The sequence below is a fragment of the Hyperolius riggenbachi genome, chromosome 5 (assembly GCF_040937935.1).
Source record: "Hyperolius riggenbachi isolate aHypRig1 chromosome 5, aHypRig1.pri, whole genome shotgun sequence".
Lineage (NCBI taxonomy): Eukaryota > Metazoa > Chordata > Amphibia > Anura > Hyperoliidae > Hyperolius > Hyperolius riggenbachi.
Window position 1 is genome coordinate 182,037,513 of NC_090650.1, and position 17,108 is coordinate 182,054,620.

General features: G+C 44.4%; 1 protein-coding gene across 4 annotated transcripts in view; it reads left to right on the forward strand.

Moving 5' to 3' along the window:
• LOC137518508 (tensin-3-like) overlaps positions 1-17,108 on the forward strand; it is an 841,402-nt gene that overhangs the window by 68,834 nt on the left and 755,460 nt on the right. For all 4 annotated transcript variants that reach the window (XM_068236462.1, XM_068236464.1, XM_068236463.1 and 1 more), the window contains exon 2: positions 11,895-13,034. In XM_068236462.1, coding sequence (XP_068092563.1) covers positions 12,185-13,034 — 850 coding nt within the window. In that variant the 5' untranslated portion in view covers positions 11,895-12,184. The remainder of the gene's footprint in view (positions 1-11,894; positions 13,035-17,108) is intronic.

The window sequence follows — 17,108 nt, forward strand, 5'->3', positions numbered from 1 at the left end:
CTCTCCATTTCAGGTGGTAACTGGAAAGTTGCCTAAGTTCTCCCCACTGCCAGTAGCTTTCACTCCGTTTCCAGCTTTGGAGGCTTGATAAAAGTCATTTAAGAACATTTGGGGGAACGTGAAAAAGAATCTTGAGAAGGCCTTTCAGAGTCAAAAAGGTCAAGCTGACAAGAAACGTTCCATAGAGTGGAAGTTTCAGCCAGGAGACTTGGTCTGGGTGTCCACCCGTCATTTGAATTTAAAGCAGCCTTCACCCAAGTTAGGACCCAGATTTGTGGGCCCCTTCCCAGTAACCAGGAAAATCAACAATGTTACTTATGCCATTGATCTTTCTGCCAGCATGCGTGGTGTAAGATTGTTCCATGTATCTCTGCTTAAGCCAGCAGTGCATGTAGGTTCCACTCCTCCTCCCCCTGTGATGGTGGATGACCAACCTGAATATGAAGTGGAAAAGATTTTAGATTCACGCATTGTACAGAACTCAGTACAGTATTTGGTTCACTGAAGGGTTATGATATTGAGGAAAGAACATGGGTACCTGATTGCCGCATGCATGCGGATGAATTAAAAAAGGAATTTCACGCCCTACATCCTGAGAAATCGGGTAGGAGCTGTCCGGAGTCCACTCCTCAGGGGGGGCGGGGTACTGTGAGGAAACGCGGAAAAGCCGCCGCGTGTACTCAGAACGGGTCGGCTGATTCCGCGTCCTACGCGGCGGTTTGCACGCATAGGCCTACATCCAGTAACATAGCCGAACGCGGAGGAACCGCCGCATGCCTTGATAGCGGTGTGGCGGTTTCCGCGTCCAGCATGGAGGGTGATTTGCAACACATGTCTGGTGTGGCTGGGACTGATAGTCCACACAGGTTTAGAAGGACGCGCGCGCGCAGAGAGGCAGAACTTTTATGACAGCCAGAAGGGAGTCAGCTGACCAAGCCGGTCAGCTGACGATTTAACCAGTTCCCATTGGTCCAGCACTTAGGGGAGGCGCTGGAGAGCGCTTTGCTATATATACTGGGAGCTGTTCATTCTCTGGTTGTCTGCTGTTGCGATCACTACATGGAAGCACTCAGACCTTTTGTCAGATTATCTGTTATATCTCTGTTATATACCTGTTATACTTCAGACTAGTTCCAGGGTGTTGATGATCAAGGACCTCACACCCAGATTAGGGACTTGTGTTACCAACCTGTTATACGTCAGACTAGTTCCAGGGTGTTGACGATCACGGACCTCACACCCAGATTAGGGACTTGTATTATCATTCTGTTATTCTTCAGACTAGTTCCAGGGTGTTGATGATCACGGAGCTCACACCGAGACTAGGCATTGTATATTATCGGTTATGACCTTCTGCTTTCCTGACCATCCCTCTGCTTTCTGATTCGGTACCACGCATATCTGATATCACGTTGCCAAACCTTGCCTGTCTTGGATACCAAATCAGCCTTCTGTCTTTGTGCCTTATCTGTCTGTCTGTTGCCGACCTGGGTAGTCCGACCTCGAGAACTATCTCCTCTGTTTAGAGATAGTTCACAGATCTGTCAGTGACACTCCACCATTGGTGTCACTCACACTCTGGTCCTTCCCTCTCTCAGCCTGTCTCCTCCCCTTGGGGAGCTTCAGGCCTTGGAAGGAGCCTGTTCTTTGGGCAGTATCCCATACTGCCTTGTACCCCCTTTACGGGGGCCCTCCTCAAAGTATTACTGTTGCACCAAACACTCATATTACTCAGGTGTCCAGAGGTTAGAGATATATCTGATTATCGGTGATACTGCAGATCATCAATAATCGGGTATATATCTGTATTCTCGGTGATACTGCAGATCACCGGTAATCAGATCCTCTCTGTGTTACACCGATCGTTACAGAACGGCAGACCGAACACAAATGTACGCACTCATCAGCCGTCTGGGCACACTTACCACTTAGGGGGATAACATTAACCAAGTGCTGGGTAGCCACCGGACATTAATAGACGCCTTATCTGGATCGGTACAAACCCTCCAGACGGCTGTGGATGAAGTGCGATCTCCTCCTAGCACAGACATACGTATGCCTGTACCCGAAAGATTTTCTGGTCACAGATCTGACTTCCGAAATTTTAGAAGTAGAGTGTTATCATACTTTGAGTTAAGACCTAAGTCTTCAGGCACTATGGCCCAAAGGGTTACATTTATCAAAACGTTATTATCTGGCGATTCCCAGACCTGGGCATACAGTCTCCCCATCGGTCACCCAGCCCTGGCCTCTGTAGAAGAATTTTTTAAAGCTATGGCTGTAATTTACGACGACCCAGACATTGCCTCGACTTCTGAGCGGAAGCTCAAACTTTTGCGTCAAGGCAAGGGTCTGGTTAAAGATTATGCTGCTGAATTTAGGAGATGGTCGGTATCGGCCAGGTGGGATACTTTTGCCCTTTTAGATTGTTTGTTTTTTATCAGGGTTATCAGACGAGGTCTCTGATATTATGTTAAGTCAGCCTGAACCCAAATCTATCGATGAGGCCATTTCATCAGCCATTAGAATAGATCGTCGGCTGAGCTATCAGAGGCAGACCCGGGGTAAAAACCACGTGAGAATGGTGTCCCATGCTCTGCTCCCAATAACTCCTACTCCCCCCGCATCACCTCCCCCTGAGCCAATGTAGATTGGTCGGTCCAAATTGTCTCAGGTGGAGCGGAAACGCAGAATATCAGAGCAGCTCTGTCTGTATTGTGCAGCAAGGGGTCATAGAGTGCAGAACTGCCCTAAGAAATCGGGAAACGCTACTGCCTAGGTGTAGTTGGGGGTAATACCCTAGGCGTACAATTTTTACCCCTAGATGAGAAACGTTTGCTTCTTTCTTGTACTATTTCATGGGAAGATAAGTCTGAAGTCACTGAAGCCTTCATTGACTCAGGCTCAGCGGCTAATTTTATGGATTAGGAATTTGCTAAGAAATTGGGTATTCCGCTCATACCGGTTAAACCACCGATTCAAGTTACTGCAGTGGATGACTCCCCACTGCAGGGTAACAGTCCACTGTCGCAGACTCCAGAGGTGGGAGTCGCTATTGGGGTGTTACATAGAGAAGATTTGCATTTTTTTGTGTTACACATAACTATATGTAACTATGTAACCTCCACGATCATTCTGGGCATGCCTTGGTTACAACTCCACTCCCCTCAGATAAATTGGGCCACTGGTCAGCTAACGAGCTGGTCGTGCCATTGCTTTCATAACTGTTTGGCGAAGGTAACCTTGGGCCAGACCAAGATTAACGTGGAGGGAGTACCAGTTCAGTATTCAGAGTTCTCAGACGTGTTTTGTCCTAGATCAGTCGATAAACTTCCTCCACATCGCCCTTTCGATTGTCCCATCGATCTCCGGTCTGGTTGTATGCCCCCTAGATGTCACCTCTACAATTTATCTGGGCCGGAAAAATTGGCCATGCAGGAGTATATCCGCGAGAACTTAGCTAAGGGGTTCATTCGCCCTTCCCGGTCACCTGCAGGAGCAGGTTTCTTTTTTTGTGAAGAAAAAAGATGGAGGCCTTTGACCGTGCATTGATTATCAGGGTCTGAATAAAACACAGTAAAAAATCGCTATCCATTACCTTTGATAGACGATTTGTTTACTCAGGTCACCAATGATAAGATTTTCTCAAAATTGGATTTGCAGGGTGCATACAACCTGGTACGGATCAGAGAGGGCGATGAGTGGAAGACGGCCTTTAACACACCCGATGGGCATTACGAGTACCTGGTAATGCCCTTCGGGTTGTGTAACGCCCCGGCCGTCTTTTAGGAACTCATCAATGAGGTGTTCAGGGAGGTTTTAGGTAAATTTGTCCTGGTATATCTAGATGATATACTAATCTTCTCAGCTAACCTCACAGAGCACAGGGCCCATGTCAGATTTGTGTTGCACAAGCTAAGACAAAACATGCTGTATGCTAAATTGGAGAACTGCATTTTTGAGGTAACATCTGTCGCCTTTCTGGGGTATATCATTTCCACCTAGGGCCTTTCTATGGACCCTGCCAAAGTCTCTGCTGTCCTGGAGTGGCCTCAGCCAGTAGGATTGAAGGCCCTCCAGAGGTTCTTGGGGTTCGCAAATTACTATAGAAGGTTCATAAAGGGGTACTCCACAGTCATTGCACCCCTCACCAGTCTCACTAGGAAAGGGGCAGATACCAATCACTGGTCCCCAGAAGCTTTGGCTGCTTTCTCCACTCTGAAAGAGCTGTTTTGTTCTGCACCCATCTTGAGACACGTCGACACATCCTATCCCTTTATTGTAGAGGTGGATGCCTCAGAGGTTGGGGTAGGGGCTGTGCTGTCTCAACGATCTGGGTTGCAGGGAAGATTACACCCGTGTGCCTATTTTTCTCGTAGGTTTTCACCAGCAGAGAAAAACTACGATATAGGCAACAGGGAGCTCCTAGCCATTAAATTGGCCTTTGAAGAATGGCGTCATTGGCTAGAAGGAGCAGAACATACGATTACAGTTTACACTGATCACAAAAATTTGGAATACATTGAGGGAGCTAAGAGATTAAGTCCCCGTCACGCTCAATGGTCACTGTTTTCTCGAGATTCAGATTTGTAATTACGTATACTCCGGGTAGTAAAAACATTAAAGCAGATGCTTTATCCAGATGCTTTGAGCCAGAGACAGCACAGCCCTCAGACCCAGAGACTATTATCCCACAGAAAGTGGTATTGGCAGCCACAGAGACCTGGAAGAACTGGATGGAGACTTTAAGTCCCTTCCAGGAGGATGTTCCTGAGGGAAAGCCTGAAGGGGTCATGTTTGTACCATTGTCGTTTCGTCTCCAGATACTGCAGATGTTCCACTCCCACAAAAATGCTGGACATCCTGGGGCCTCCAGAGCACAGGACCTTGTTGCTAGGTGTGCTTGGTGGCCTTCATTGGCAACTGACTGCAAGGAATATGTGAGCGAATGTGCAGTGTGTGCGAAAAGCAAACCCTCCCGTCTGGCACCTGTGGGAACATTGCAGCCTTTGACCACCCCGAGTGAACCATGGACCCACTTATCCATGGATTTTGTGGGTGAGCTCCCGAGGTCTGAAGGCATGTCGGTCATTTGGGTGGTAGTCGACAGATTCAGCAAAATGGCCCATTTCGTGCCCTTGAAAGGACTCCCCTCGGCTCAGGAGTTAGCCGATCTTTTTATCATGCACATTTTCCGGCTACACGGCATCCCAGAAAATGTAGTGTCCGATCAGGGAGTCCAATTTGTTTCGAAATTTTGGAGGGCATTTTGTCATCAATTGGGCATGGAACTGTCATTTTCATCGGGCTACCACCCACAGTTGAATGGTCAGACCGAGAGAATTAATCAGTCACTGGAACAATTTCTCAGGTGTTATGTTGCGGATGCGCAAAATGATTGGGTCAAGTTCTTGCCATTTGCAGAGTTTGCACACAATAATTTAAAGAGCTCTTCCATTGGATTCTCTCCATTTCAGGTGGTAACTGGAAAGTTGCCTAAGTTCTCCCCACTGCCAGTAGCTTTCACTCCGTTTCCAGCTTTGGAGGCTTGATAAAAGTCATTTAAGAACATTTGGGGGAACGTGAAAAAGAATCTTGAGAAGGCCTTTCAGAGTCAAAAAGGTCAAGCTGACAAGAAACGTTCCATAGAGTGGAAGTTTCAGCCAGGAGACTTGGTCTGGGTGTCCACCCGTCATTTGAATTTAAAGCAGCCTTCACCCAAGTTAGGACCCAGATTTGTGGGCCCCTTCCCAGTAACCAGGAAAATCAACAATGTTACTTATGCCATTGATCTTCCTGCCAGCATGCGTGGTGTAAGATTGTTCCATGTATCCCTGCTTAAGCCAGCAGTGCATGTAGGTTCAACTCCTCCTCCCCCTGTGATGGTGGATGACCAACCTGAGTATGAAGTGAAAAAGATTTTAGATTCACGCATTGTACAGAACTCAGTACAGTATTTGGTTCACTGGAAGGGTTATGGTATTGAGGAAAGAACATGGGTACCTGATTGCCGCATGCATGCGGATGAATTAAAGAAGGAATTTCACGCCCTACATCCTAAGAAACCGGGTAGGAGCTGTCCGGAGTCCACTCCTCAGGGGGGGCGGGGTACTGTGAGGAAACGCGGAAAAGCCGCCGCGTGTACTCAGAACGGGGCGGCTGATTCCGCGTCCTACGCGGCGGTTTGCACGCATAGGCCTACATCCAGTAACATAGCCGAACGCGGAGGAACCGCCGCATGCCTTGATAGCGGTGCGGCGGTTTCCGCGTCCAGCATGGAGGGTGATTTGCAACACATGTCTGGTGTGGCTGGGACTGATAGTCCACACAGGTTCAGAAGGACGCACGCAGAGAGGCAGAACTTTTATGACAGCCAGAAGCGAGTCAGCTGACCAAGCCGGTCAGCTGACAATTCAACCAGTTCCCATTGGTCCAGCACTTAGGGGAGGCGCTGGAGAGCGCTTTGCTATATATACTGGGTGCTAGTCATTCTCTGGTTGTCTGCCGTTGCGATCACTACGTGCAAGCACTCGGACCTTTTGTCAGATTATCTGTTATATCTCTGTTATATACCTGTTATACTTCAGACTAGTTCCAGGGTGTTGATGATCAAGTACCTCACACCCAGATTAGGGACTTGTGTTATCAAATCTGTTATACTTCAGACTAGTTCCAGGGTGTTGATGATCAAGGACCTCACACCCAGTTTAGGGACTTGTGTTACCAACCTGTTATACGTCAGACTAGTTCCAGGGTGTTGACGATCACGGACCTCACACCCAGATTAGGGACTTGTATTATCATTCTGTTATTCTTCAGACTAGTTCCAGGGTGTTGATGATCACGGAGCTCACACCGAGACTAGGCATTGTATATTATCTGTTATGACCTTCTGCTTTCCTGACCATCCCTCTGCTTTCTGATTCGGTACCACGCATATCTGATATCACGTTGCCAAACCTTGCCTGTCTTGGATACCGAATCAGCCTTCTGTCTTTGTACCTTATCTGTCTGTCTGTTGCCGACCTGGCTAGTCCGACCTCGAGAACTATCTCCTCTGTTTAGAGAGAGTTCACAGATCTGTCAGTGACACTCCACCATTGGTGTCACTCACACTCTGGTCCTTCCCTCTCTCAGCCTGTCTCCTCCCCTTGGGGAGCTTCAGGCCTTGGAAGGAGCCTGTTCTTTGGGCAGTATCCCATACTGCCTTGTACCCCCTTTACGGGGGCCCTCCTCAAAGTATTACTGTTGCACCAAACACTCATATTACTCAGGTGTCCAAAGGTTAGAGATATATCTGATTATCGGTGATACTGCAGATCATCAATAATCGGGTATATATCTGTATTCTCGGTGATACTGCAGATCACCGGTAATCAGATCCTCTCTGTGTTACACCGATCGTTACAAGGGGGCTGTGTAACTCGCTTGGTGGCAGATCTTTGAATTGTATGTGTGAGGTGAATCCGTTGGCATCCAAACGCTCCCTTCACGAGTCAGTTCATCAAATTGCGAACTCGGGTTACCCTTCGTGATAAACAAAATGACCGTGTGAGAGGATTTCTGACGCTAATCGATTGACCCCATCCGCAGACCGGCCTTGCGGTCTGTGACAGTATGCACCTGCCTAATTTTGTTTAAACAATTATTGCACAATATCTGTAAATTCAGTAAACTTCATTTCACTTCTCAAATATCACTGTGTGTCTCCTATATGATATATTTAACTTACATTTTTTATCATAACAACCAACGATTTATACAGGAAAATCACAACGTTGCCCAAACTTTTGCATCCCACTGTATAAATCCTACTAATAGTATAAATGGGAAAGTTCGGAAGTTTGGATGTTTGTTACTCAATCACACAAAAATGGCTAAACTGTTTTGAATGAAATTTGGCACACACATAGTACACTACCTGGAATAACATATAGGATACCTTTTATTCCCATAACAAAAAAGTGGGCGGAGACACATCCACATTTCACTGGGAAAATGTAAAGAGCACCCATTCTTACACTGTTAATGGTAGGGTTCTCAAACTTTGCACAGTTGGTCACTGGGTGACTGGGATTAATATTCAGAAAAGTGCGTGGAACCTACAAAAGCCAGTCAAAATTCACCTATTGATTTTCAAGGGAAGTATCTAATTGCTACCATTCTTGCACTGTTAATGGCACAAGCCTCAAACCTGGTACAGTTGGTCTTTGGGTGACTGGGGTTCAAATTCAGAAAAGGTAGTGGAGCCAAAAACAGCCAATCAGATTTGTTTCATATCAAGGCAAATTGTTGATGGCAAAGACCGCAAAGCTCACAAACTTGGTAATTAAGTAATTGTGTGTTAGGGTTAGAAAAGGGGCCATAGCCAACACCAGCCAAATACACAACTGGGCAATGCCGGGTCATCAGTGAGCAGAGACAAATACAAATTTCACTGGGAAAATGTAAACTGCAGCCATCCTTACCATAGTAATGGTATGGTTCTCAAACGTTGCACAGTTGGTTAGTGGTTGACTAGGAGTAATATTCAGAAAAGTGGGTGGAGCCTACAAACACCAATCATAATTAATCTATTGATTTTTAGGGAAAAATATTTAATTGCCACCATTGTTGCACTGTTAATGGCACAAGTCTCACACCTGGTACAGTTGGCCATTGGGTGACTAGGGTTCAAATTCAGGAAAAGGAGTCAATTACAGCCAATTAGATGTATTTCATTTTAATGCAAATTATTGATGCCAAACACTGCAAAGCTCTCAAACTAGGTCATTGAGTAATTGATTAATTGTGTGTTAGGGTTAAAAAAAAGTGGGCAGAGCCAACACTAGCCAGGTATATGCTGGGGCACCAGCTAGTTTACTATATATTGAGTTTACATTGCTCTTATGGACTTTTCTCCTCCCCCCCCCTCTCTTTTACTGTACTGTCCCACCCCCTCTTCTATACTTTCTTCTTCTCTCTCCTTAGCTATTTCTCCTCCCTTGGGTCCAGGGTGGGTACCTAGGGTGGTCAGAAAGATCTTCCCTGTCCTCTCATCCACACTCCTTTAGTAATTTTTCAGGAATGTAGGTTGGTGGCATTGCTGACTACCGACCAAGAAACCTTCACCCACCCCTATTTGTGTTTGTTTTGTTGTTTGTACATATTACTGTAATTGGCTCAGGTTGCTCCAGTACAAGATGCTAACGTGCTGGAGCCCTCATTGTGCCTTATTTCTGTGCATTGTTGCCTCCCCTGAGTGGGATAATTTCAGGTATTCCTTATGTATGCTTTTAAAACATTGTTGTTTTTGAAATGTTCAATAAAACAGCTTTGGAGGCTGGGGTTTGTGGTTCATGGGGGTTCAAGGCTCCAACCCCTATACTTATGCAAAAGATTTGGGACAGGATTAGAGTAATGCAGGAGATTGATGGTATTTCAAGTTACACCCCCCTTCATGGTAATAAACTTTTTCCTGAACTAGCACTAGCTGAATTTACATTTCTTAGGCATTTCTTAGGCTTAGTGATTCAATACGCCCTCTTGTGGATATACTGACATTGATGCAAGTGCATAACTCTCCGCTGTTGCAATACCAATATATTCAGATAACTCATGCGATATGTAATCAATGTCATTCTCTTTCCATCTACTTTTGCTACGCCCTGCTACTTGGTTGGTTCCTGAAGAAATTCCCTCTGAAAAGTGGATGCAAGACTTGAGGGGGGGGGGGGGGGGGGTTGCCGACTGAAGAGTGGTCAGATATCCTTCAAAATTTTCCACTAGTCTCTACCAATGCTTCTCACAAATTGTCCCAACTAAATATTCTGTATAGGAGTCCTTTAACGCCTAAAAGGTTGTATGCTATGCATAGGAGGCCAGATCCGATTTGTGCCAGACAGGGGTGTAACTAGAAATCACTGGGCCCCCATGTGAAACTTTGGATGGGGCCCCTGTCTGCACAGGTTAACTGAGAAACAATGTTAATCAATTAGCCAGTGCCCACTTGAATGTATTTTCCCCATGTAGATAAAAACAGACTGCAGTGAAGCACTTCATGCATTTTCTCTATCAATTACAATAGCTTCTGTAACAAAACATGCATGTTTTCACACATACAGACACTGGACTGGGGACTGTCTAAAAATCTTTGTCTGAAAAACTTTCTATGATTCCTTATCAGTGGCTGAACAGATGCAGTCATTAGAACAACTGTGCAGAGAGCAGAAAGTTTTACCTCTCCTTGCCCTTAGTTGTCAGTCTCTCAGGACAGGGACCCCTGTGGCTTCTGGGCCCCCTTGCAGCTGCATCCTTTGCAGGGTCTATTGTTACACCCCTGGTGCCAGATGTTGTAGGGATCATGGAGATTTACTGTGTATGCTCTGGCATAGTCCCTAACTATATAGATATTGAAACGCTGTCTTGGATATTGTGGATAAGGTCTCTCATCAGACGAGCCATAGAATGGTACAGTTTTGTATTCTTGGATTATTCTCAGGTTTGACTATACCAGAGCATCTGCAGGTTAGGGTTCATTGTTTGCTGTTTCAAGCAAGAAAGCTTATATTAATAAACTGGAATAATCCCCCCCCCCCCTTTCTGTGGATACTTGGATTAAACAGAGCAACTATACCTGAAGCCTGAGAAACTAGTTTATGCCCATAGAGGGGCCACTAACGAATGTGAGAAGATTTGGGCTGGTTGGTTTGATACTCCTGGGTTACCCGATTTCACTCTTATACTTGATAGACTTCTTGGGGGTTCTGTATGAGTGAAGTTGATGGCATACTAGTTTATTGGTCTCTCTCATATTTGATCTCATATTTATGACAAAGTGCCATCTCCTGTATGTGGGTTGGGTCCACTGTTGTTCCTAGCTGATATGTTATTTTTATGTTCCTTCTTTAGTACGGTATTGTATGGTCACTGTTTTATGCATCTTGTTTGATACCGGTACTATGAGGTGATAAACTGTTGTTCTGCTGCTGCTCATCTGTATTTTTATTAATATTTTATTTGCTTGTTTAATAAAGGTTGTTTAAAAAAATAAATGTTCAATAAAAATTTTGAAACCAAAAAAAGAGCTCAAATCAGGTTGCCCCAAATTCACTTAAAGAGGAGCTGACAGCCATACTATCTCAGAAAAAAACCCACATATATAAGTATATAAATATGCATAACATATGTATTGCACTATCCACATTTTGATTTTAGTGATTCTTCTATAATAAAAAAAGAGAAAAACTTTCTTAGGATTTTCCATTTTGGCTGTGTCTATCTTGAAGCCAATCCTGAGATCATTTCCTCCCTTACGCTGTCTGTGTATCATTGCCCGCCCTCCTCCCCATCTTCAGACACTCCCACCCCGTTCTGCATTAGAAAGTGCATTGTCTCAGCATGAAAAATATTGGTTACTCGGAGAGGAACAGAGGTGTAGGAGGTCAAAATGGGAGGGAAAGAGGCGTCAGCCAATCAGGCTGCATTAGCTATGTCTGAGGGGAAAGAAAACAAGAAAAAAAGAAAACCCAACATGCCCTGCAACTTCCTTTGTGCGGCAGATGTACCAAATAAGAGCCAATTGGAGAAGATGGAGAATGATGTTTTATGGTAACACTTTTAGTTTGATATCAATCATCTTGCCTATTTTTGCTTTTTTATTTGGTAGATGTTGAAAATGCATTTTGCAGATAAAATGAGAAAACATTTAATGTGAGAAAAGATAATTGCATTAGGGCCATGTTGTACTGCAACACATAAGCTGAAACTAAATAAATTAACCTGTAGAAATGTTCTTGTTACCAAAAGTGTAACAGGTAAAGTGTGCTGTTTACGTACACCAGCTATGGGTAGGGAAGAGAATAAAGAATTGAAGATACAAATATTAACTTACTTTTAATTTTTTTCCTTCACAGTGCCTTATGGACAAGTTCATATGCATTTCATCCAGACTTAGGAAAAGAGTACCTTCAGATACACATACAATTACGGATTGTGGGATTCCATCGAAAAGCCACTTGGAAGACAGAGACTCCATCCTATTTTTCAACAGAGAATATGGATATACTGGTGAATCTATTAGAAAAATACTGTTGACACTTCTGAATCAAAAATCAGATGAGGTATAAGTTCTAAAGAAAAGGCAGAACTGGATCAGCTACTTGCTAGTTTTGAAGCTGATGCCCCAAAGTGCTTAGAAGAGGATATGACAGATGTAAAAAATAAACAAAGTGGGACATACCGTGGAGTTACAGTGCAAATTCACAAAAATGCAAGCCTAAGGTTTAGTGAGAGAGAAACTGATATTTTAGGTGATGAAATGCCAAATCAAGATTTACATAGTGTTGACAGCTTAGGTACTTTGTCATCATCTGAAGGGCAAGAGTTTGGATACCTTGGACACTTAAGCTACCACAAAAGCAATCAGAATTCATTGTTGTCTGATGGTTGTTATAGTAACACTGGAGACCATGCTATCACTCCTGAATTGAGTATGAGCACAGACCAAATATATAATAAGCCATGTAATAGTGAACAAACGCAAAATCAGACACCATTATCTCATTCTCTTTCGCATGGACAGAATTATTCAACTCTGAACTGGGTGCATCACCAGCAAATGGTAGTTTCCCATCAATACAATTTCTCTCCTGACAATGAATGCCAGACTGGTATAACTAATTCATTAACCTCGTTTTCTAATGTACCAGAGGCTTCCATACTTCTTCCTGTGTGTAACACTGGATTTACCAGAAGAGTTCCTGAGCAAATTTCCTCTTCAGAGTCCACACAGGATAATAGTATTCATAGAATGTCTGCAGAGAAACTGTCTGATGAGATGGAAATAAAGAATGAAGACATGCTTCATTCTCCAACACTAGAAATTGATCAGTCAATTGAGAAACTTAATGAATTGATCTTGGAGCTGGACCCAACTTTTGATTTAATCCCAGTTCAAATGGTTTCTAACACTTCAAGTAGAAATCAACTGTACTATGGTTATAGTGACCTTCCTAATCTAAGTGCAGAGGAGAAGCAAAAAATCTTTCAACAAGGTAAGACTCTTGTACATGTTTTTTTTCCCATGTATAGTAATCATGTTGTTAAATTTATTATTAGTTATTTGTATAGTGCTGACTCATTTTCCATAGAGCTTTTGGAGCACACTGGACACTTGAGGAAGTACCTGAGGGGTCATGTTACACATGCATAGTTTGCCTTTTTCAAGTGTGTCTCCTCTCTCTTCCCTTACCCTCCTCTGATCTCCTTGTCTCCTCCCATTACTGCTCATTCTAGCTCATTCTAGCTTCAACCCTGCATCTCAGCTACATGCTTCTGCTAGCTGCTCACACTATGATTTTTTGACCTATCCATTTGTTCATCGGTGTATGATCTGCACAGTTTGAATAAACTTCTTCACGATCTTCAAGGTGTCGTTTGGATCAAGTCACTGTCCCCCAATCTACCTAAGGCTGCGATTACACATATCTCAACACAACCGTGAGTTACAGAGATCACATTGTAGTGCTTAGACTGGAGAGGCAGAATAGTCAAAAAATCTGTGAAAGGATCTTAAAAGATCAGCTAAACATCTTTTAGAGGATTCTAGCCAGCTTGCATGTGTTGTGAGATGTATATGGACACTGGAATATAGCAGAATATATGTGCAAAGCCTGCATACTCCAGCCAGCAAGCAAATCTCAGCATAAGATTAATCAGCTTTCTGCATAGATTAATGAAGAAACTGTTCATGCAACCGTCACTTAATGTGCTCATAGAATAGACTGCATTAATTCTGCCTGAAAGTGAATCTAAGTTCTATATGCATTCAAAGTTAACTTTGCAAAACCATTGCTAAACTGGACTCTTGCTCCCCCTCCCACTGGTTGCCTAGGAAACCTGCTCCCTGAGCCAGAAGATTGATACATTTCTATGCAAACACCACCTTGTGACTCTACCCTCTGCCTGACATCACAATGCACCAGCAAAGCAATGTACAAGCTGAAGACCCTAATGCACAGCAAGAGCCTGAACTTCTTACAGCTCAGGACACAGATCCTCAAAGCCACATAAAACTAAAACATCCAGTGAAACCAACTTGGAAAGTTCAAAAGAACTATGAGGCTGACAAGGAGGAGCTGCTGTGTAACAATTAGTGTTGTCCGGATCATGAACGATTCGGATCTTTGATCCGAATCTATTTTATGAGTCGATCATCCGAATCATCAAAATGAGTGATTCGGATCGCAAAAAGGGCGGGGCCAGGAGCGACACGCCCCCTCTCAGCGGGTAGCAGCGGGGTCCTGGAAGCAGAGCAGAGATGGATCGCTCTGTTGGAGGGGACTCAGGGGAGCCAGCCTTGCAGGGACAGGTAGAGAGGACATCGGTGCCACTGCCAGATATGTGTAGAGCACACATACTGGCTATAACGTGCTGCTCATTACAGGCTGTCTGTTCCTAGTTGTGCACAGTGAACACATGGGAAGCTTTTGGCTCAGCTCAGCACAGCTCAGTAACTTTGCAGGCACTGTGATTGCAGCGTAATATGATCCTCCTGCACTCGCTCTAAACAGCTGCACTTTACTTCTGGGAATGGTTTCTTTCACTGTGCGACCTTTTCTTTCAAAGTGTACAGATGAGCATATAGGTGAAATATATGTAAAGCATATGACTTCAGCATGTGGGTATTACGTGCAAACATTTCTGCTCTCTGCTCGTCCCTTCTCTGTCCACTCCCTGCCCTCTGTCCATCTTCTCCCCTTCTCTGTGTGTCCACCCCCCTCTCCTTCTCTTGTCCACAGACCTGTCCTGCTAGTCATTTCACCCCCGAATGCTTCCGGTAGTAAAATGATCCGAGATTCGGATCAAAGATCCGGATCTCTTCAATGATCCGATTCGAATCATCCGGATCATTGAAAAGATCCGAACTTCCCATCTCTATGTAACATCAGCCACTTATGGTCTAAGTCTAAGACAATTAAATGTATGTCAGCTCTGTCTCAACCAACTCATGAGGTATTGCACCTAGAGGGTGCTGTTAAGCAATTGAATACTGCTTATGAGAACTACCAAAGACTGTCTGACAAATATGCTGATCTCTTAAAGCGGTACAACACAGAAAATTCCTTACAAGAACTAAGGGAATTGAATGAGCTCAATTTTGAGAGAGATGATTTAGTAATGCAAACAAGGGCAAAAACAAATGTAAAAATTGCACGTCTCTATGAATCCAGATCCCATCTCTCCACAACTTCTAAGCGCTCCACATGATCTTCAAAATCCACACGATCTTCCAAATCTTTAAGATCGACATCTTCCACTCTCAGCCAACAACTCATCAAAGCCCACGCTGATGCTGAAGCTTCTAAAATCCAGGCAGCCTTCGCCCAAGAGAAGGCACAGATGGAAGCTGAGGCTGCACAGAAGAAGGCACAGATGGAAGCTGAGGCTGCACAGAAGAAGGCACAGATGGAAGCTGAGGCTGCACAGAAGAAGGCACAGATGGAAGCTGAGGCTGCACAGAAGAAGGCAGAGATGGAACCTTTAGCTGCACAGAAGAAGGCAGAGATGGAAGCTTTAGCTGCACAGAAGAAGACAGAGATGGAAGCTGAGGCTGCATGGAAAAATGCACAGATGGAAGTTTTGGAAAAGCAATGTGAGCATGCCAAAGACGTGGCAAGACTAAGGGCCTGAGTCACAAAGCGGTGCTAACAGTTAGCACCCTGGTGAAAAGCCCCTTATCACGCCTAAACTCAGTTTAGGCATGATATGTTTAGGTGTGATAAGTTTAGGTGTGATAGGTTTAGGCATGATAAGTTTAAGCACCAACTGCGTTAGCACCGCAATGCACAGCTGATCAAAAGTTTTGCGCTAGCAAAGTCTTGTGCACTTCGCATAGAGTTTAATGGCGCTGCTTTGCGTGCAGGACTTTGCACGCTATCTACACTTATCTAAACTTAGCATGCCTAAACTTATCACACCTAAACTTATCACACCTAAACTTATCACGCCTAAACTGGCTTTTCACCAGCGTGGTGCAATGGTTATCATGCCTAAAGTCTCTAACTGGGGTAGCACTGCTTTGTGAATCGAGCCCTAAGAGTCTTAGAGGAAGCTGTAAGTGACAATGAAAGAGATGTCGGTAGCAATCACTCTGTTAAATCCTATGCATCAATTTCATCACAGACCTCGTCAAAACTCCATAGCTCTGTCATAGCAGCCAAAGCACTTAACCAAGGCGTTCTTTCTACATTTTCTGCTCCTACTGAAATGACAGAAACACGTACGGATAGAAAATGCCTTCCACCTCACTATCCCATCAACCTGTCACCTACTAACCAACCCACTAATTTACAGCTACAAACCAACACACCCTTGGATTGTACACCAGCTCCGGTGTTAAATGCCTTGGCACCATCTTATGTTCCCAAGTCACTCAACATCACTGTACCTGCCATTACAACCAACCCTGTTCTGCCTGCAGTTGTATACCCAAAGTCTGAAAACACAGACATGTCACAGTTTGCCAAGTACATCCTTCGAAGAGAACTCACTAGAACGGGCCTCACCATGTTTGATGACAAACCGGAAAATTACAGAGGCTGGAAATACACCTTTAAGGCCACAATCAGCGAGTTAGATATCACTGCTGCAGAGGAACTGGACCTACTCATCAGGTGGCTAGGTCCCCAGTCTGCTGAACGTGTCAAGAGACTTAAAACAGTTTACACTTCCAATCCTGCTACAGGTCTCAACGCTGCATTATACAGACTTGAACGCAGCTTTGGCAGTTCTGAATCCATCGAAGATGCCTTACTCAAAAGGTTGCAAAGTTTTCCAAGGATTACAGCTAAAGACAATCTAAAGTTTCAAGAACTCAGTGATCTTCTACTAGAGCTCCAACTAGCTAAAGCTGACACCCGCCTACCTGGGCTTAGATACCTTGACACCCCTTCGTGGCATCAACCCTATTGTCCTTAAAGAGACTCTGTAACAATTTTTTCAGCCTTAGTTCTTCTATCCTATGAGTTCCTATGCCTGTTCTAATGTGCTGGGGCTTACTGCAGCTCTTCCTAATTACACTGTCTCTGTAATAAATCAATGTATCTTTCCTCTGTCCTGTTTGTCGG